General features: G+C 36.5%; 3 protein-coding genes across 8 annotated transcripts; 1 reads left to right on the top strand and 2 right to left on the bottom strand.

The window, feature by feature from the left end:
* Positions 1–747: 747 nt before the first annotated feature.
* On the bottom strand, positions 748–6603 carry LOC140774580 (putative lipase ROG1). 6 transcript variants are annotated; one of them, XR_012106617.1, is made up of 12 exons: positions 6156–6603; positions 6007–6074; positions 5252–5322; positions 4429–4677; positions 2961–3124; positions 2823–2878; positions 2664–2716; positions 2438–2555; positions 1627–1724; positions 1186–1284; positions 1025–1082; positions 748–934 (listed from the first exon to the last, which is right to left on the bottom strand). XR_012106617.1 is itself a non-coding variant. In XM_073117622.1 (11 exons), exons 1-10 carry the CDS (start codon positions 6398–6400, stop codon positions 1045–1047), a joined length of 1194 nt encoding a protein of 397 aa, XP_072973723.1. In that variant the 5' UTR covers positions 6401–6602; the 3' UTR covers positions 748–934; positions 1025–1044. The 6 variants fall into 6 exon arrangements, 4 of the variants coding, with proteins under 4 accessions (XP_072973723.1, XP_072973722.1, XP_072973725.1 ...); XR_012106618.1 differs by lacking the exon at positions 1186–1284 and having other exon boundaries at positions 6156–6602; XM_073117622.1 differs by lacking the exon at positions 1186–1284 and having other exon boundaries at positions 1025–1116; positions 6156–6602.
* Positions 6604–7205: 602 nt separating this feature from the next.
* LOC140774877 (la protein 1) lies at positions 7206–11815 on the top strand. Its single transcript, XM_073118038.1, has 10 exons — positions 7206–7369; positions 7484–7562; positions 7664–7816; positions 8586–8728; positions 9064–9212; positions 9352–9432; positions 9541–9943; positions 10695–10842; positions 11144–11222; positions 11345–11815. The coding sequence occupies exons 1-10, from the start codon at positions 7319–7321 to the stop codon at positions 11454–11456; spliced, it is 1398 nt and encodes a 465-aa protein (XP_072974139.1). The 5' UTR covers positions 7206–7318; the 3' UTR covers positions 11457–11815.
* Positions 11816–13206: 1391 nt separating this feature from the next.
* Positions 13207–21194, bottom strand: LOC140773151 (calmodulin-binding protein 60 B-like). Its single transcript, XM_073115550.1, has 9 exons — positions 20991–21194; positions 20770–20905; positions 18776–18851; positions 17116–17174; positions 15801–16294; positions 15557–15717; positions 15267–15470; positions 14300–14528; positions 13207–14072 (listed from the first exon to the last, which is right to left on the bottom strand). The coding sequence occupies exons 2-9, from the start codon at positions 20856–20858 to the stop codon at positions 13501–13503; spliced, it is 1884 nt and encodes a 627-aa protein (XP_072971651.1). The 5' UTR covers positions 20859–20905; positions 20991–21194; the 3' UTR covers positions 13207–13500.
* Positions 21195–21403: the final 209 nt, after the last annotated feature.

The following is a 21403-nucleotide window of genomic DNA, read 5'->3' as shown; positions in this document are numbered from 1 at the left end:
CACAGAGCATTTTAGTCGACAACGACTTCCAGTGAACTTTTTGTATATAAAAAAAAAATGCAGAAATGTAATATATTTCTCTTGTTTAGCGACTTTCTTAAGCAGGATTAGGATCAACGTTTTAGAATCTGTTTAAAGGTTTTGAGATAAGGCCTTGATTTCAAGAATGACTAGTCGCCCTAGGATCAGCGACTTGTTGGGTCGTCGCTAAGAAACATTCTACTGAATGAGATATCGTGATTGGGATGATGGGCTTTGTCCACCAAAAACTGGGTGCCAACTGTAACGATAAGCAAGTCCGTAGACATTTGTTAGACTAGCTGAGTGCAGCGAGATTGAAAGGTGCCCTCGCAGACTCGTTTTAAAGCTTTTCAATTTGTAGGGTCGTCTGTCAAAAACTTTGGGTCATATAGTCCATGGTGGCGACTGATGTAAAATTGAGTTGGTTGCACTTAAAAGGTCTAACAACATGACATACTATTCAACATTGTGACTCGTGGTTTCACACTAGCAGATTTTGAATTTTGCGACTAGATTTATATAAGCCCAAAGAAGAAAAAAAAAAGAAATAAACAAAAGGAAAACTATAAAATAAAGTTATTTTATCATCGGAAGTTACACTTTGTAAGGCTTCCCAAGAAATCCATCTTGTCCTGAAACCTTTTGGCTGCTGGAAGTTTGGAATTATCTGAGCAGTATCTCCATTTGATTGCTCAGGCATAACACATTTTAGGTGTAATTTGGATAGACTAAAATAGGGACCAGCAATCTGATAGTCTCAGCCTGAGCACACAACTGAGGATATGGTAAATACAACAGCACCTTCTTCTGCATTTAAACTGTGCAAGTACTTTTAAGTTTACTGCACAATGAATCAACAAGCACTGTCTGCAAACAAATCACCACAAGTTCCAGAAAATTACCGGAAGGTAATCTACACAGAACAAATAATGAACAAGACATTAATTTTACACGCAAAACTGAGGTCTTGCAAAATTTTATACAAGATACAGCGAACTGAAACCTGTAAAATTTAGCATGGGACTAGGTGAGAAAGTTGTCTATCATATGGAAGACTACGTCTGCACCATCAGAGTTCAACCAGTAAGTATTCACCTGAATATTTTCTTGAGTAAGTAAAATATCAAGGAAGGGACAGTATTCAAGGAAGATCTACATATTTACCAAGGCATCACTACTAAGCTGATCTGCGAATTACAGCATTTAGGGGCATGAGTATAATAGCTGGAAGGTTCTTCCTCACAGATTAAAGCTTAAGATGCTCTAAACCAACATTAGAAAAATTCAGAAATGAACATAGGCAAGCATAGGTTTAAAGAAATGACATCAACAGTGCATCATTAGCTAAAACATATATGCTCACAGACATCAAAATATCATGGCAGATATTAGATGGTTGGATAGAAAGCAATGACTGCATCTGAAAATTGGTACATTTAGTTTTATATTAATCAGAGATGGCTAAAGTGTTGCCCTTTGATAATGCTATTTTGCACCTTCTTAGAAAATACTGACAATAGTAAATAATCAAATTACGAGTCAAGATCTAGATGAGTTAAAAAAGAAACACCTCGAATGCAAACAAAATCGTAAAAGAGCTTTTACCTGGATGGTATTATGTGCAATGTATCTTTGCCTACTCTTTTGGAAGCTTACATCCACACGTTCCCAAGATACTTGTGTCAGACCTCTAATCATCTCCTCTGCATGTGAAGGATAATCTATTAGAGCTTTCAACAAAACAAAGGAGAAACAGTATTCATTGTCTATATAGTACTATGTAACATCTAACTCCATTCTACATCAGGGTTAAGATGTAAATTGCCAGAGACATTGCTGTTACAATTGAATACTTCCATAAAGTCAGTGCATACCCCATCATATGTTTGAAGTAGACCAAACAACTTACCCAACTGTTGACCCGAGAACATGTTAAACTCAGGGTTCAAAAAATTGGTATCTAAATTTGTCTAGAAAAACAATGTATATCGGACGCTCCTATCATATTAGACTATTTTTTAATTATATAAAATTTTAAATACTATTTAAAAATACAGAAAAGTTTCTAAAAAATTGAAAAAAGCAAGAAAATAACAATTTCTGACTTATGAAGGCTAACAAATAAAAAAATGTATTAACTTATCAATAGTTAACATTTTTTTTTCTATCTTTTTTTTCATTTCTTCTCTCTCTCTCTCTCTCTCTCTCTCTCTCTCTCTCACACACACACACACACACACACACACACACACTTAAAAAACGACCAAATTTCACCTCCAAAAGAAAAATTCCAGCCAAAAAAGATTAGGATACTTTCAGAAGGTTTAATTCATATTATGCCCCTCTAGAAGCAACTGCATATTAACTCTAACATGAATAGAAAAATATTAAATGAATAAGTAAAATATTGCCATACCTTCCAGGTCATGACGCCAATCTTTGATAACCGCATGTTCTTTTTTATTATTCTCTATTTTTTCCTTATCAACATAAACTATATGAGGATACTTCTCATCATGTACAAGATGTCGACGCTGAAATAATAGATGAAGGCAAGAAAGATTCTTTTAGACACATAAAAGCGAGAGTTTCAAAAACCTAAACTGAGAGCCAAAATATTAAGGGTAATTTCTTATACATACTTTTGGCAACTCATGCTGACGCCGGATTGATGATGTTCTCCATCCCACAATATCTATTTAGTAAGTTAAATGCAGCAGATTCCATACTTTATGATCGAAATTTTAAAAAGGGAAATATCATGAAGCAAAAACTGTTGAAATTAAATGTAAACAGGATACGATCATAATTCACATTGGCATACGCAACACGTCGCTTAAAAGAGCGCAAGGCAGACCTGCATAAGAAAATCAATGTGATGAGCAAGATTCATAGCAGTCAAAATTTTACAAGAAAAGCAATAACAGGGATAGTAAAACCTGAATTTTATATCATCAGAATCATCAACCATTTGAAGGAGAAGTGGCGGTTTCCCATCATCATTATCTGTGAGGAAAAGATGCTTTCCAGTTCTTCCAACTATCAAATGTGCAGTTTGTGATGCCCTTCGCTCCAAAAAAGGAATACCACAGAGAAAAGGAAGCTGGTAGAATATATAGGCACAAGGCAGAAAATCTGAATATGAGACCATTATTTACAAACTAACAGATAGCAAAACAGCTCGTTTGTTCATTAATCTTTTTGCACCATTATGAAGTGGGCATGATAGAGAACTATGTTCCATTGAACTATTTAAAGTGATACAGTGTACAAGTGAAGTATTTATTCTTGTCCATACAAGTGAGAACAGAAGCCTATATTAATTAGTTGATTAGGAACTATATTAATTAGTTGATTAATATATGAGAATCAAACTGTACTATATTAATTAGTTGATTAGGAACTAAAAGAGAGTGATGGAATTTTCTCTCCGAAGTATCCATAAGAAATCCTTGTATTCGGTGGCATACAATATTTGGAATGACACAGATATGAAAAATATGATGCCCAGTTACACAAGGTTCTCGCCAACGTAGGGTTCAAAGAGAGAAGATGTATGCAATTTTACCATCATTTCTAAAGAAATTATTTCCTTGACTTAAACCCATACCCTATTGGATGCAAAAGGTAAGCCTTACCGTGAGATTAAGTGATACCCTCTCTGAAACAACATAATTATAGAGGCTTGCCAAAATTGAAATGTGGCTTTAATCTTTTTATAGTGTGCAACATCATAGAATGCTCAAGTTATTTAACCCGCTCTTAATGGGTCAATGATTACTTGAACAGAATATATAAAGAAATTAAACTCATCAACATATTCAAGATGAATAAACATGTTTATTATGGTGGTCATTTCTAGATAGACCAAGCATATAAATGGAGAAGCAACACTATTATCTTTGAAGGTTGACATAACTAGTTTATGCAGTTGTCAGATTGAGTTCTAAAAAGTGTTTAGAAACAAGATTAAAATGACAGAATAACAAACTATAGGGAAATATATCACATGCCTTCAATAACAAGTCGAAATAACAAGTTTTCTGACTTTCCAATTACATCAACTGACAAATGACTCTTGATGATGCTCATGTCAAAAGGTTTTTCACCCTGGGTATCCAAGGTTTCAATAAAATGATAGTTTTGGCATTTGCACATAGTAAGCTTCTTTCATAAAGAAGCACCCTGAACAGATATACAAGAATGAAAGGGTAATAAAGCTTTGCAGCTTGCAGAACTCTCAAATCACACTAACACATAATGTTCAGATTTATGCTACATGTGTAGTTATGTACCAATCATCTTTCACTACACATCAAGAATAATCCAAGTCCAGCTAAACCAAAATAATACTTGAAAGATGCATGTAAAGGTGCACATAATTAGTAGATGATTTATCCATCTTACCTGTTTATGCCCCATTGAACCCAAATGAGGAGAGGCAGATGTTATAAAATTCATAGGTTCCAAGCCAACTATTCGACCTTCCAGACAATTGCCTTCATCTAAACAGCCCTCAGCACTAGAAGAAGATTTCGCTCTGTTCTGAGGTTCGTAAAGCCTTCCTATTGCATATCTGGCTACCAGCCCACCCAATGAGTGGGCCACAAATGAGATCTTCTGAATGCCTCTTCTTCGCGCAATAACTGATCGAACCTATAACAAATCTACTAGGTGCAATCATATACTTATCATGAAATGATAGTTACTTTCAACATAAACTTCATGAGATACCATGGACACATAAGTTGGGAGTAGAGAAGTGAAATGCAACATGAACACCCTTGGGGTAAACCAGTAAGTAGCCTTATGAGCATGGTTTGAACTTTGAAGTTTCATCTGAAACTGAGATATTGTGCCGAAATGCTTCACATTTCGGACTTATCCGATCCAGAATTGCCCTCTGAAACTAGCATCCAACTGAAACAACTCTATAACAATTTTTTTTAATATATATTTTAAATTATAATATGGATTTTAATCATTTGACTTGAATCCAGCTTGTACTTAAATTCAGTGTCAACCTCATTGCTTAAATGCTAATAGATTTTATATGATGTGTTGACAAAAAAGATAAAGACAACAAATTATCAACAGAAGTACAAAACTGGAGCTGAAATTGACCAAAACATTTCGTTTTTTTGAACCAAAATAAAGACCAAAACTTCAAACCATGCTTATGAGCACAGGAAGAGAGAAACCAAGGGCAATGCCTTAGTAAAAAAATTACCTCTGCAGCTAGTCTCTCACCCATCATATCAACTCCATCATAAGTGAGTTTAGAATAATTGCACTCACTGCCTGCTTGAAGGAAATCATACAAAAATCCTTAGTAATAATTAAACAGTAAACGATAATGCCGTAACATACTTGATACTTGCACCGTTACCTAATAATAAAAGAAAAACGAGAAAATCTTAATTTCTAGTAGAAACCCAATAAGATGGCATACAAACAGCATGACCTTAATGTTTTACGTTCTTCATATTTAGCAATTTTCAACAATATAGTGCGTCTCATAGCTAAGGAAAGCAACTAAGGAAGATGGTAAAAAACTTCCCAAATAGTGCATCTTATTCTGGGCATTCTGGTATTATCATGTCAGGACACTTATCTCAGCTAGCATAGTTTTTTCTAGACATATTTCATAACTAACTGCTTGAAACTTAGGATAGCCAACAAAGGGCCATATGAATTTTACGGTACTCCCCTCCCTTCATTCATCTCTTTTCTTTGAGATTTCAGCACAGCAAACAAAGTAAGCTAAGAGACCTAGTCAAAATACACTTAAAAACTACACCTTGAACTTAAAAATTCATATAATGCCTTATTTCCTTATTCCACATTTTTCTTCAGTTAACAGCTAATCAGGATTCATGCCCCATGTATAAATGTACTGTGATTAATTAGCATTTCTATCAACAATTCAAATAAAAAAATGCTAACAAATATGGAGAAACAGCAGCTAAGAGTATTTAAACTCACGATGCACAAATACTTTATTAGGAAGCCTCTTCACAAACTGCTCCGCCGCAAACTTCCAATCCTCCGGACTGCATTCACGCATAACCAATCAAGATCGACAACTAATTCCACAAACTTCTATCCAAAATTATTAAAACTGATATCAATACCTTCCAGACAAGCCGTTAATCATCACAACGAGATGATCCGGAAAGCAATCGGTCTCCGGCTCCACGGCCGAACTCCACATGTCCTCCCCACCGCTTGCAGCCTCCACCTCCACCTTCTTCTCCTTCCCCTGACTCGCGACCGAAGGCTTGAAACAAGCAATCCCGAATCCTAGCCTGAGGCGAGGCCACCGGCTCTGTCGGCCGCGAGGAGTCGCGGAGCCGGCCATCGATCTGACGGCGAGCATGAGATGGAGACGGTGGGGATTCAGGAGAACTGGAGATGGAGACGAGCGAGCATGCTACCGATCGGATCTAGAAACCCTAGATAGTTGGATCGGATTGCAGACGGGAAACTTTTTAGCGCAGTGTGTTCTCGATCTCGGTTTTGTTTCGGCGTGCTTTTGATCGAAGTAGACGAGTCTAGTTATGTCACTGTAGTAGTTTTGTGATGTCGCGAAAGAAAGAACGGCAAAGAGAATAATTTTTTTTAAAAAAAGGGGGATAATTACAAATATATTTCTCAACCTCATATATAATAATATAACCCCTTGGTTAAAATATTTATTTAAAAATAATATATAAATGTTATGTAATTAATTTTAGATCCTTAATAGATTATTTTACTTTTAATTTTAAAATACCTTTTTAACTTTTTCAGTTAATATCGCGGTGTGAGATTTTCTATAGTTTTAAAGAGTTAATATTAATAAAAGTGATGGTTATATCTTAGTCTAAAATGTAATGGGGGGTAAAATTACACAAATAAAATTATAATAAAAAATTATAATTTAACTTAATTTTATAGGCGCATGTGAAAAAAAATGTGATAGTTATAGGATACAAACATAACTATCTCATTAAAAGAAAAAGGTAAAAGTAAAAGTAAAAGTAAATAAATAAATTAGCCTCTAAACTAAGCTAAGCATTTCCAGCTGGAATCTAACATTAAAATTGGAAGTAGGAATAGAAAGAAAGTGGCACTCGAATGTTGGCACACCTACTTACTCTGTGCCGCAAAAGTATAAAAGAGACACAGGTAGCAGCGAGCGTTGTATTTGTTTCTTCGAGCCGAAGCCCTATTTCTCTGTTCGAACCTTTAAACCCTAAACCTCTACACCCATCTCTCTCCGCTCTTTCTTCTCCAATCCAATCCCCTAATAACAATGGCGGCCGTTTCATTGGATGAGGCGAAATCAAAGAACGTCCTCCGACAGGTTAATCGAATCGCAAACCCTTTCCCCTTTCCCTAAGTTCGTAAAGGAAGCTCTTTTTTTTTTTTTTCTCCTTTCTACTTTTCCTGATATTTTTTGTTTCCCGTTTTATGGTAGGTGGAGTTCTATTTCAGCGACAGCAATCTCCCCCGGGACAAATTTCTAAAGAAAACCGTGGAGGAGAGTGAAGATGGATGTATGCTTCTCACTAAGTTGTTTCTTTTTTTTCGCACTTTCAGTTGATGACTTTAGGGAGGTTTCGTCACTATTATTGGTTTCTTTGATGTTTGATTCCAGTGGTGAGCTTGGCGCTGATATGCTCCTTTTCGCGGATGAAGACACATCTTGGATTGGACGCCGCCGTGAAGCCCGATGAGGTGCCTGAGGAGACAATGCTTGCGGTGGCCGAGGTTTTGCGGCAGTCTTCGGCTCTTCGAGTCTCGGAAGACGGTATGTTTCTTGTAATATATTGTTCCCCGGTCTTGTTTGGATTGGGAGTTAAACTTTTCAGATTGGAAGGAGTGGGCTTGAGTAGATTTACAAGTTCGAATTGATTGTGATTCCAAAGGCCACGAATATGGACTCTTACCCCTTCAGCTAGAGTTGTTTTTATCTTTTCCTTTAGTGAATTTAGATACAATTTCAGTCCTTTATACTATCCAATGCAAAAGATTAGGGTTCTCTCCTTTGTGATGTTTATTTCTTAATGGTTTCTTCAAGTAAGTGTTGTTTGCTATAATAGAATTTCTCAAATGGCAAGAGTTAATTTTCTTCTCCTTTTGACAATAGAAGCTTCAAGTTCTTTTCTTTTTCCCTGTTGATTTAAATTATTATATCCAAGAGCTGCTACTTGTTGAGCTTTAACTTCTTAAGCTTGTATTGCAATGTGATCCCTGTTTCTTATTTAGTAATTAGTCTATATATTATTTAGTAAGTAACACTACATAGGGCAAGAGATGTAGGATCCGCATGTTTTTCTCTTCAGTTTTATCATTTTTTTGGATTATTTAACTATTCTCATCAAGTATGTGTTGCTTTCGATGTTAATATCTTCTCAGAGGCATGCACATTTATCTCTTTTTTATTGTATTTATATTGCGGTTAGGCCAAAGGTCTATCTAAACTAATTATATGTGCTGTTCAGAAATTTTTTTTTTTCACTTTAATGGGTATTCTATGATTCTATATTCTTATTGCATCTTCTTTGTTATTTATGTAGGAAAGAGGATTGGTAGAAGTACCGAGTTGTTGAAGCCAGATGAGGTTTTAGAGCAAGTGGATTCAAGGACAGTTGCAGCATCCCCATTGCCTTATGATGTAAAGCTGGAAGATGTGGAATCTTTCTTTGCTCAGTGCGCGAAGGTTTTTGACATGAATGACATTATACATAGAATATTTTCATCAATGTTTTTTACTATAATCAAATGATCTATGTAATGACCATTTTGTTTGCTTTCTGAGTTGAAATTGTGGAAGTTTCATTTGGTTAATACGTTTCATACCCTCTTCATGCAACAGGATCTTCATAACTTTGTGAACTCTTCCTGAACTATTTTCCTTTTCCTGGTTTAGTTGGTAGTATATCATATTGGCCTCTTCAGATTCCTTGTTTTAGTGCTTAGAAATAGTATTTTCTTAAGGTATTTATTTCCGTATTGATTATTTAATTGTTCATTATAATTCGTTGGAATTTACAGGTTAATAGTGTAAGACTGCCTCGCCATATTTCGGACAAAAGGCACTTCTGTGGCACTGCTTTAATTGAATTTTCAGAAGAGGAGGATGCAAAAAATGTATTGAAAGAAAGCTTGACCTTTGCAGGAACAGAACTAGAAATAAAGCCAAAGTACCCATCCTTTTAGCTCTATCAGTGTGAACTATTTTTGTTGATCCTATGACATTAGTTTTAGTGTCATAACGGCATGTTTCCAGATCTATCATTTTGTGCAAATCTTTTTGAAATTCTATGTATTTCTGTAATGCAGGAAGGAATTTGATGCTGAAAGAGTGAAAAAAGCAGAGGAATTTGAAAAGGTTCGTGCTAATAAGAATGCTCCAACTGAAAGGTAAAAATCTGGAGATCATCTTGAAATGTGCAGGTCATTTCAACTTCTCATTCTACAATCAGATTTTTCATACTGACTGGTGCTTCTTTGTGGCCTATCTGGTCATAGCTACCCTAAGGGTCTAATTATTGCCTTCAAGCTGAAGAGTATGTCAGATAATGGTATGGCAGAACAAAGTGGTGAAGAAAAGGTGAACGATAGTGCAGAAGGCTGCAAGGCTGTAGAAGTTGATAATTCCAAAGAAGGGGCAAATGCAGATAATGAGGAGAGGGTTTCTGAAATTGTTGATGAGGAGGGGAAACCATCAGTTGATGTTGAGGAGGAAAATGGAGAAAAGGCCACTGAGGATAGCAAGCAAGCTAGTGAAGGTGCTGTACAAGAAAATGAAAACAATGTTACAAAAGGTTCATCAGGAGAGACTGGTGACATGAGCAGTCTGCCTGTTGATGACAAGAACCTAGTTAGGAGGGAGGATCTAAAAGAGGTCCTTCAGAAATTTGGAACTGTTAAGGTTGTTTCTTCATGCAACCCTGATCTTCCTTCTGTTGCATTATTTTGTGCTGAAACAACTTTTATTGATGTACTGTTAAATATGTAGAACAATGCAATCTTTGCATGTACTTCACTTATAGATGCTTATTAACTAGCATAAAAATGTGCTGTCTTAAGAGCTAAGCAGCGGACTTCTTTTAGTTACTCTAAAGTAAGCTACATAATAGTAGGTGAGGACTTCACTTAAACAGACTAGTATGAGGTCAAATCCTGAGAAGAATACTCTTTTCTTTCTGCTTACACTACTGTTAACCAACTTATGAGTATATGCACATGTCGTTGTGAAACGTGAATACCTATGTTATTGACAGTGAAGTATTTTAATGAGATAATGCTTTTTTTGACTTTTGTTAATGTTTGTGGTGCATAATCATCCACCTCTATCTCATAGTGATTAGTGCATTTAAATTGACAAGGATATCCTTCATGAATGAAGGAGGTAAGTACTAAATTATGATATTATTTAAGCAAAGTGACCAATATTATGGGAAATTCAAGAGTCAAAATTGTTCAAACTTGGAGTTTCTGGACACTAATCTGAGAATGTTAAGTAGGCTAGTGATGCATTTAGTACATAATTTCTATTTTTGATTCTCCTTCACTTCATATGAGTTTGTACACTGCTAATTCACTAGCTGTGAGACATATGTGTGATCTGTTATCCGTATTTCTTGATCTTATTCATGTTCCTTTTCCTTTCTTATTTGAAGTACGTTGACTACAAAATGGGGGAAGAATCGGGATACATCCGGTTTGAGGATCCTGAGGCTGCTGTAAAAGCTCGTGCAACAGCAGTGCTTACTGATGAAGGAGGCTTTGTTGTGAAAAATCATATTGCTATCTTAGAAGCCCTGACTGGTATACTTCATACATCATTCAAGTTGCTATTGTCTTGTTTTTCCTGAACCTATTTGTTCATTTTCCTCAACCTAAATTAGTATTGTGTGCCTTATTTACTGGAATTGACCTTAATAGTGCAAAGAATATTAATCAAGACATTAGAATAAGAATATTCTTATGAGGACAAGAAAAAGCTATACAACTGATCTTCTTACTATCCTAAAGACATCACAAGTTAGTTTAGAGTTAATAAAATAAGTTTTTTTTTTTTTTTTTTTTTTGCTGTTTTGTGTGATACTTGTCAATGATTGGGTTTCAGGTGAGGCTGAAAAGGACTACTGGAACTTACTACGAGGCAACCAAGAGAGGTCTAGAGAAAATAAAGGCTACAAAGGGAGGTAGTCTTCTCATCCTCATTCTGTTTTCTGATGTTTTTCTCTTTCAGATTTGTAGTTCATTGAGTTGTCCAGATTTTAAATAATTTGACATGCATGAAGCTGATGTAAATTATATGTTACAGGGGAGGAAAGAATAACAGGGGTGGAAGACATTTTAACGGCAAGCGTGGTCGTCAGACAGATTTCGCAGATAGGCGCTCTAATAAAGCCCAGAAAATTGATGCGAGCTCATGAGTTAAATAAGTACACCTCGCGGACGGAACTCTTGGCAACATATGGCAAGTTTTGCTTCTCTGTAACTTGTGCAATATAAGGAGATTTCTTTGGGTGTTTCCTTTTCTTTTATGGGGGTTGTTTTCTTATTATTAACTCTAAATCATATTACCCTTATCATCTGGAAGACTACCCTTCATATTTGCTTCAGGGTATGGCTCATACTATCTAGAGTAGCAAGCCATAGAGATTTTGTTTCCTCTAATATTATTTGTGCTGGTCGGATTGTTTAGCTGTCTATTCTTCTTCCTAAGATCACAGTTTGGACATTGCTTTTTGTTTATACAAGATTATAAGTAAGTTAAGTTGGCGTTGGAATATTTGAATGGACTAACAGGGCTTCGCACTTTCTCAGTTTGCCAGCGCAGTTTGGTTGTAAAACAAGCTGAGCTTATGCTTTAGTTCTAAAACTTATAAGCTTCCAATGTCAATTGCAAGAGTGCAAGAGTCAACAAGAATACTAAGAATGTGATGTCTTGTTTTGGATGATTATTAGTCAATGGGGTGACTGCAGATCTTATATTTTCTCGCGAAACTGCTTGGTGGCTTAATTTTTCTTATAAACGAGGACTAAATGGAGAACCAATATATTGCTTACATCTTTGAGGATAATAAGCATCAGAACTTAATCCAGATAGCCAATAGGTAAAGCGGCTCATGTTATACGAGCGATTTCGGATTCAATGGATGATCCCTAGAAGAGAGGTGGTTGATTAATGCATATGCGCACGGTTGTACCCACCTCGAAAAAGTGGGGAACTGTTTGGGTGGGAGCTTTTTTAGATGTTCATTAATAGATACAGTATTTAATTTAAAATTTTTTATTAAGTTTGAGACATAAAATTTAAAAAGTAGTATTTAAAAAAATAATTAGACTCGGATATAGTTTTAGAATTAAATGGATGCCAAAAAATTTGTATCTAGCAGTTCTAATTTGACCCATCTTTCTCTTGTCATTTCGTGGATCCCAGTCTTAACCCATCTCTTCTCTTATTTTGATTCTCAATCTTAACTCTCTTTCTTCTCTCTTCTATTATCTTCTAATTAAATACAGTTTATTAAATATATTATTATAAAATATAATTAATCAAATATGTATTTGCCAAATACAGCGTTATAAAAATTACAGTCAACTAAATAAGCTATTTGTTTATTTTATAATAAGCGTTATAATTAATCTCTTAATACACCCAGTTTGAACCTTCAACTTAGCTACCAGCGAAGTGATGAATCCAACGGCAAAGTATAGGTGCTATGTTCAATCACTCCTTATGGCAAATATGCTAGAAAGTCTATGTAGAAATTGCAAGAGGCAAGTTGGATCCACAGAATGCAGTGAAGTGGCTGGCACCCAATTCATGGATGAGATGATATACAAGTGTAGAATAGGTTGTAGGAGTGGTTCATGTTTTCCTAGATAGTCGATATATACTCTTCAGGTATTAGGAGATCAACACTGTTTGTCATAACGATATCGTATCCATCCTTTTGAACGAAAAGCTACCTAGAAAATTACCAATCTGCACCTGTCTGCTTTCAATATCATATTACCCTCCAGGAAATTGGAACACACATTCAACACAAGACTAAGCTATTCATGGCTACTAAGCCATTCAGGTTTTTCTCGTAGTGATATAAAAAAAGCAAAGAAACTATGCCATACCCACCATCCAGCGTTACCATTGTGGCACGCTTACCAAATTGTGAGGCATCCATCCAAAAGGATTGCGGAAGCTACTATTGATGAAACTGGTAAGTAGGCTGTTAAATTCTGTTTGGACACAACATTAACTCAGCAGTCAGAGTACTGAATAAGAACTTGCCTTTACAGACGAGAACATGTACATACAGTTGCTGCCTACAACAAAGAGTCATATTAAGAACCTAAGATCTGCATCATTCTTGATGGTATATAGGTTGCGAGACCAGCTGATGTTGGTAAGAATTATCACCATCTATCGGTACAATTCCAATAAACTACTATCGGCCTTGATGACCTGATTTCCTAATCGTCCAGCTCAACCAGCTGAGCTCTTTTTTCGGCTGCTTTTTTCCTGATAAAGATGCCCCATCTCATAGCAGCCTTGATCTTAAGCCATCCAACGACTGCTTTTCCGGATGGTTTACGGTCTTCGTCAAAGCTGAAGTTTGGGAATGGTGAAGGCATGTAAGATGAGAAACCATACCCATCTTCAGGTGTATTTGCTGGAGCTCCACCCATGCTGAAAACACGAAGTAGCTGCTGCATTTCGTCATGCTCTAGTATCTCGTGGCTTCTCATCCGGATCTCTTCCTCTGTCAAGTAATCATCAATACCGCGGTTGACTGGTTCATGAGACCAACCATTATAGGAATTAATGTCATCTGATTGCAACTGGTCCACCGACTGAGATTCCAAGTTTGACTGTTGTGGTGGGCCCAATGCTAATATGCTACTATTTCTTGTAGAATGGAATTGGCTTTCTGGGGCAAATGGAGCACTTTCTAACTGCATCTGGGCATTCGATGTTGTATGCTGAAGATTAGTGGAGTATCTTCCCCACTGGTTCTCACTGTACTCATCTGTAGCTCCATCTCCTGAACAAATATACATATTTAGCAAAAGTAAACATCTATAAAGTTCATTAGCATTCACAAATTTACAAGATATGTACGCAGCTAAATAACTAATGAGAAATGTAAGTATAAGTGCAACTTGCAAACATATGAGTTAGATGATACCATGTTGTACAGAATCTAGGCACTGTATGTCAAGCCCCATAAAGAAACACATACTCAGGCATTTTGCCAGTAGGATTCATTACCTCTAATAGCCACTATTGAAGTTTGCTCTGCAGGCATTGGAACTGACAAGTGCTGTTGTGGTGCTTGCTGATCATATAAAGCATGACAGTTTGTTGAAGTAGATGCAGGTTCCTTTCCGGTGGCAATTGACCCTTTCTTCTGCTTGAAGCTCAAAAGAGCCTTGCCATCATATTCTATAACATGCATCCAGTTATCGTATGCCTTCTTTACCAGTGCATCAGCAAACTCCTACAATACATTAAAGAATATTTACAATCTTTTTAAGAACTCATTATTGTGTTCTACGCCATTTGCATCTGATGATGTAATCCATCTCTTCAATGTATCAGAACGGCAACATATTTTTTTGCATTTAAATGGATCCTAGAGTTAATAACCACTTCGTAGAGCACAAAGAAGCTGGTAGAATATGGCATTTTGGATTGGCTTTTTGAATATAATAAATATCCTTTTCAAGATTAAGCATGAAGTTATTTGTATGGCAGGTTTGTGATCTTTAAAACAAATGAATTCCAGCATAATAGTAGTGGGAAAAACAAAGAATAATCCTGGACCTATTATAACAAGAAATACATTTACTACCTATCTTGTGTTACCTGTACATAAGGTAAGCAATACAACTGAACATATGTCATACTGTCTGACACGCTGACTATTTCTAGGTTGAACGATCATTAAAGAATAGTTACAAAAGCTGGCAGTATTATATTAGTGTTTGCCATAGTCTTAAAATTCTCAGTAAGCATTGTGTAAGCAGATAGAATAGTTACTGGCCACAGTAATAAATTGAACTTTGCAGCCATAAAATTAAGCAGACATATACGAGTTCATACTTGCATTAAAGCACAATAACCATCTTAGCTCTTCAAAGGATCTAGAGATTCAACTCATTGGTAATACTATGAGCGATTGACCAGATGATTTTGCATTATCTGATATATATATATAAAGACTAAAGATACTAACCCTATGGCTGTCAGGCAGAGCATCAGCTGAATAAAACTGCCCACCAGCAATCAGCCCGCTGAACTCATAGATATTATTGAATATTGCACCAACATTCCTTGTATCATCAGAGTAGTATATATAGTGCTTTCCACTCAAGACACAAGTCTTGGCATGATCGACGAGGCTTTCCCACATTTTATTTGACATGCCAGTTCCAAGGATCTAGGAAATTACAGAAAATATTTCAGAAAGCAACAAATAGTAGATATTACAAGATTCTACTGGAAGAAAATTGTAGGGAATCTTACATTTCTCAATTTCTGTGGATCCCGAACAAGCAATCGAAGAAAATCTTCTACTGTTAAGATTCTACTCTTGTTTAGCTTCTTATGAAAGGCACCATCCTTGCCAATCTTTTCCAATCTCCAAACCTCATCCTTTAAGGCTGGTGGATAGTGTTTCTTGTATACTACAGAACAATAAAAGACATTGACATTTTTAAAACCAAATTTAAGATGAAGTCAGCACAAGAATATGAGTACGTAAACCTACATTCCCCTCGGTGGTCCTTAACAGTAAATGCTTCAGTTTTTCCCTCTCTAATACGGATTCCTTCATAAATGTCTGAGGCAACCTTTACACCAAGCCTAAACTTCCTACTCCTTATCCAGCTGGAGTTATCAGTAAATATAAGTTCCCCAAGGGTCCCAACACCTTCTTTTAAAGATACTTGTAGATCCCCAGTTAAAAGTGGTCTCTTTCCTTCACGTTCTCTGACAATGTGGCTTTCAAATTCTTCTGCTGTCCAGTCATCATCATCTTCTTTGTTAAAATCTCCTTCAAGCACAAGGACGTCCAGTTTTGCAGATGACTCGGGACCTGATGTAACAACACGTCCAGTGTTTGCATCAAGCAGCACAACATGAATTGCTGCTCCTTGCTCACCTTCTACTTTTCCCCCTGTAAAAAGTGGAAGTGACAACCTTGTCCTAAATTGTAGTTGCAGGTTTCTTCCATCACGCCCTTCTATTTGTTTAGGAGAAGACCTGTTTTCTACTTAAATATTAGAAATATCCATACAATAAAACAACAGATAAGTATCTCTATGTCTTTCGTGTATACATATTAAATATCTGTTATTTTGTGCATGTGCATGTTTGCATATCCTAAAAGGCACATCATTTCAACACAATAAGAAACATCATAAAATCATTGCAACACTACCAAAGATCAATTAAATAACAAAATGAAATAAATAAAGAAAATATAATTTACCAATATCCATAATGCAATGGTTACTAACACTTTTTATGAACTTCTATGATTGGAGGATGCAGCACAGTGGAAGTATCTTTGGGATGAGCAAGAGGAAGAGAGAACCATCAACAGTTGTGATGCCGCCACCTCACCCTTTCATAACAAGATTGTAAGAAATTACACAGGCATGGCACTGCTCATTAAAATGAAGTCATTCTAATGCCAACTCTCCCATCTTCTATTCCATTGAAAAGTGGCACATTTTGCACAACTACACATATAAGTGGGGATAAACTAACAATTTACCTGGTCCAAATGCAGCATAAAGGCATAAACTTAAAGTGAAGTTTCATTTATTTTTGGATTATGGCAATTAACCTGATCATGCAACAATGAACATTTCATAATTTAGAGTCATGGCTATCAGCCTTTAAGCATTGGAGATGAGTAGCATAAGATGATAAAGTTAATACATGATAAGTAAGCTAGTAGTATCTAACTACTTAAAGCTTGAAAACAGAAAGTCAAAAAGAAGTCAACAACATTATCCCATTATTTAGAATGCAGAGATCCATTTGATCATTGAATCATAAACATTATGATCTTGCACCTTCCTTGAAGACTAGCAGATCCCAACTTTGCTAAAGCGCGCTCCACCTCTTCACTAACCTATTTAAGCACATAATGATAAACAAAATAATCAGGCAAGAAAGAGAAACACACAAAACACTGATCAATAAAATGTTGACAATTAGCAAACAATGAATGGCCAATTAAGCAGACCAAACTGCAGTTGTCCCTCCAATATGCATAAAGGTAAAAACAATGACAGTTTATAATTTTGAATCTTGATCATGCAAAGAACAGAAGCACTTTTATGATCTATGCATAAGCCATATAGGACTCCTCCCTCCCTCCATTTAAAAGTGCAACTTCCTTTCTTAATAGAGAAAAACACTCAAGGAAAAAAAATTCCAGCAAGCAAGCATTCAGTGCTAATGTTCAAGTTTAAAAAACAAAAAGATAACCAGAAGAGCTCTAGAAAAAACACACATATAGAAGAAAAAAATGAAAAGATAACCAAGACAAAAACTCAGACCAAGAAAACATGAACAAAGGCATACATTCATTTTGAAGAATCTCACTAGACATCAAGTTGCGTCTATTTCAGACTCATCATTCATCAACATGAGGAAATCCCTCACATAAGAAACATTGAGAAGTCAATGCTCTCTCCCACTCCTTTGCTACTAAAATAAAAGCAAACCATTGATAATGATGGAGATCATGATGCAACTAACAGTAAATAGAAGAAGTAATAACTATTCAAGCAGTATACTAGATAGAAAGGAAACTTGTGATATAAGATATTTTTGATGCAAGGATGTATGACTATTAACCGTAAAAATGTTAATTATATCAAAATTGTAAAGGAAGGTTGTGAATGATAAAAGAGGAATACATAAAAGAGTAACTAGTGACAGCTCTCTTACATTATACAAATTTTCTCCTACAGACTCTATTTATTGCTATTGTAGAAATGGGAGTAAATGCAACACAACCTAGAGACCAAGATGAAACCTAAAAAGGGACTAACAGTAAAGAACGGATACCAGGAAAGGTAGATAAAGTCTCACAAAGAACCAAAGTGTCCAACTGTCTCTATTTTGACAAACCAAAGAGATCTGCATGGGCATACAATTCACCAAGTAACAAAAGTAAGTAAATGATGCCCATGTGTCCAAATATTACGAAGAATGAAAGAGGTGCTTGCAAGGATAGGCAAACACCAATGCTGCTTGATATTGTGCAGCATTGGATCGGTCCTCAAAGATGCTGGGAATCCAACACCTAGTGTCAACATTTTCATATTTTCAGATTTTTTTTATTTTCTCATGAATCAAGATTTATCATGGGTTCCAATTTGAAAGCATACCCATACTAGGGAGCTACTTAGTTAAATATAGCTTCAGCATACATAGATGGCACTACAACAATGGGCATTACTGCGAGATAAATAAATTAAGTTCTCATTCTACAGATGGGTCACCAATCTTCAGCATATATTATTGAGAATATAGGAAGTGCTAACCTAAAACAAATATGCATATAGTGGTGTGGGATGAACTAGAACACAAAGTATTCCACAGCTACAAAAGAAAGACATCACAAATATAATATGAAAACTAGAATTTAAGACCACAACCAATAAGTTCATTAGTCGCATAAACACAATAAAATGGAGCAAGAGTTTAAGCAACTGAACTTACAACTCTACGAAGAATTGGCTCCAATGATGAACAGAGTTTCTGCAAACTATCCACCTTGAGAGCTTCTACAATGACACTGCAAAGTAAATGACTTACTTAAATATACACAAGAAAGAGAATGGTCACATTTGTTAAGTAGTAAAGCTCAAAAGGCAGAAATACAGCACAAATGGAGCTGATGTAGCTAGAACATTATGAATATACACATCTAACAAGCAAGTACAAGAGCATAAGGATGACAAAAATTCTATCTTCACCATCCTAGAGAACCTATCAGCTATATAGCTACCAATTATAGACATCTCACACAGCTTCTTATTTATTTATTAAACTCAATCATTGCCGGTCTAATGCTTTATGTCTTACCAGCCTAGAGAAGCTATCAGCTATAGCTAGCAATTATAGACATCTCATACAGTTTCTTATTTATATATTAAACTCAATCATCACCGGCCTAATGCTTTATGTGTTATACTACTAATGTCAACATGTCAAACCATTTAGGAGCAAATAAGCACCAAAGAAATGCTTTCTATCTGCTGCCTCTTCATCTGTATTGTTCTTCTCCAGTGAGACTCATCATACTCAATATGCTGTTCAGTGATCTTGTCTTAGACCACGTTCCTCTTATTGATAGTTTTGAGGAGCCAATAGTATGCAGCTAGGTTCTCAATGCCTTTGGTGGGGACTTCTTGATTGTTTTTCCTCTATTTGTCCTTGGATGTGAGATGGATGCAGGTGCAGCCTACATTTCTATTCATAACGAAAAGATTTAGCAGAGTGTGATTGGTGAGGAGATAGTGGATCTCAATGTTGATGGACAGGCAAAAATGGTTGGCATTGCTTAACTTGTTGAACTGCATGTCGACAGAGAAATTTCTAGCTAGCAACATACTCAATCAAATCAAGGTTGTGGTGCAGGAGGCCTTTGGAGTTACAATCCTTGCTGAGGAGTAGGCCGGGGCCACACCTAGTCATAGGTGGGGTTATAGGCTGCACAAGCTCTAAGGAATCAGGTATGCAACTGAGGTAATGGAAAAAACTAGCGGTGATGAGGATCATTGTCATTAAGGGGTGAAGGTCTTTGAAGGCAAGGGACGAGTATGGAGGAGATCAACTTCAAGATCCGACCAGGCAGAGGTGGGTTTGATCTCTGCAAGTGTGCTTTCGAAAAAAACAGGGGATGCTTTTTTTTCTATTAAATAAGATCCTCCATGCTCTGACAAAACCTTGAAACTAGAATCGGGCTTTACACTATGTATCCAAACAATTACTAACTAAAATCATTCTAAAAGAGATGCAAAGTTTGCTTTCCTAGCAGCCTACAATCAAACAGACTACTGTTCCAATACACAGGCATGCATGATTCTACACTCAATTACCTCCTCCTACATGATTGTGTATTGATGGAGTGCACACACATGTGAATACACCTACAAAACCCCCAAAGTAATTTCCTTCTCCAATCTATCAGTTTCGTAATGTGGCAACAGTAGGATGAATCTGAAGTCAAAGTTCCTCGAATATCACATTCGATTGTAAGATGACTTGCTATGTTGAGTATTTTATTTCTTGTATATTCTTACAAATGGAATTTTCAGTTGCATGAGCCCAAATATCAATCAGCCTAAATTTTGCTTTGGCCAAGACTTCAGCTTCTATTCTTAGAGGGTTGATCGGGCCAGTTGTTAAAGAAAAGTCTACTTACTCTGCTCTAGCCTTCTCAGATTTGATTTTTGCACAGATCCGACACCATAATGATAGGAAATGACTGCATTAGATACTGAAAGCTATTTTATTACAGCCACCGCTATCTACCGCAAGCCAAGTAGATAAATCAAAATAAACCCTACAGAAACACATGACGATAAAGAGACAACGCTCCATTCGCTACGACAAACTGTTTCAACTACTGCAAGAACCGCACCGCTCCACCAACACCAAAATTAAACTTATCAATAAGAGATTAGCATCAACCAAGATGCCTCTCATACCTCGCAAGTGCCGGAACCTTCGGCCGCTTCGTCTCGCGATGCGCGTCCTCGCCGTCCCCGCGATCCAGCCGCCGCTTCTCCCAAGTCATCGTCCCCGAGCGCTCCAAGTGCCTGCTCGCCCTCCAAAACCCTAACCCTTCAACATCCAAGACCGAGCTCGAGGTCAAAATCCCCGCCTCCGATAAGAAGGAGATCGGACTATAAATCGCACGGATTCGCACCGAATAATTCAGAAATCAAAGCCGCAAATCGATCAGAAATCCTCAGAGGATAGTGGTAGAAGAGAAATTTATTTGGAGATAAGGAGTTGGGCTGGAGAGGAGAATTACGTGTTCGGGCTTCTCTCCTCTATCTCTTATTCAGTAGTAGATAAGTAGAGGTCGAAGTTAAAAAAGGATTTTTGGGGTTCAGCAACCGAGAGAGAGAGAGAGAGAGAGGAGACTGAGCGAAGACTTTCTTGCTGTGATGCTGGTGTGCTTATCTAATCGCCTTTGAATTATGACGACTTTAATATTTATACGGTAAAATTTTAAATAAAAATTAATTCTCATCGGATGGCTAAAATTTTGCCACGTCACATTGATGGCGTCGATAGTATTAGAATATTTCTGAAAGGAATAATATGAGAAGAAAA

The sequence above is a fragment of the Typha angustifolia genome, chromosome 13, assembly GCF_048772165.1.
Source record: "Typha angustifolia cultivar Huaian chromosome 13, ASM4877216v1, whole genome shotgun sequence".
Lineage (NCBI taxonomy): Eukaryota > Viridiplantae > Streptophyta > Magnoliopsida > Poales > Typhaceae > Typha > Typha angustifolia.
Note: the sequence above shows the minus strand (reverse complement) of the source record. Positions and strands in the feature narration are given on the sequence as shown.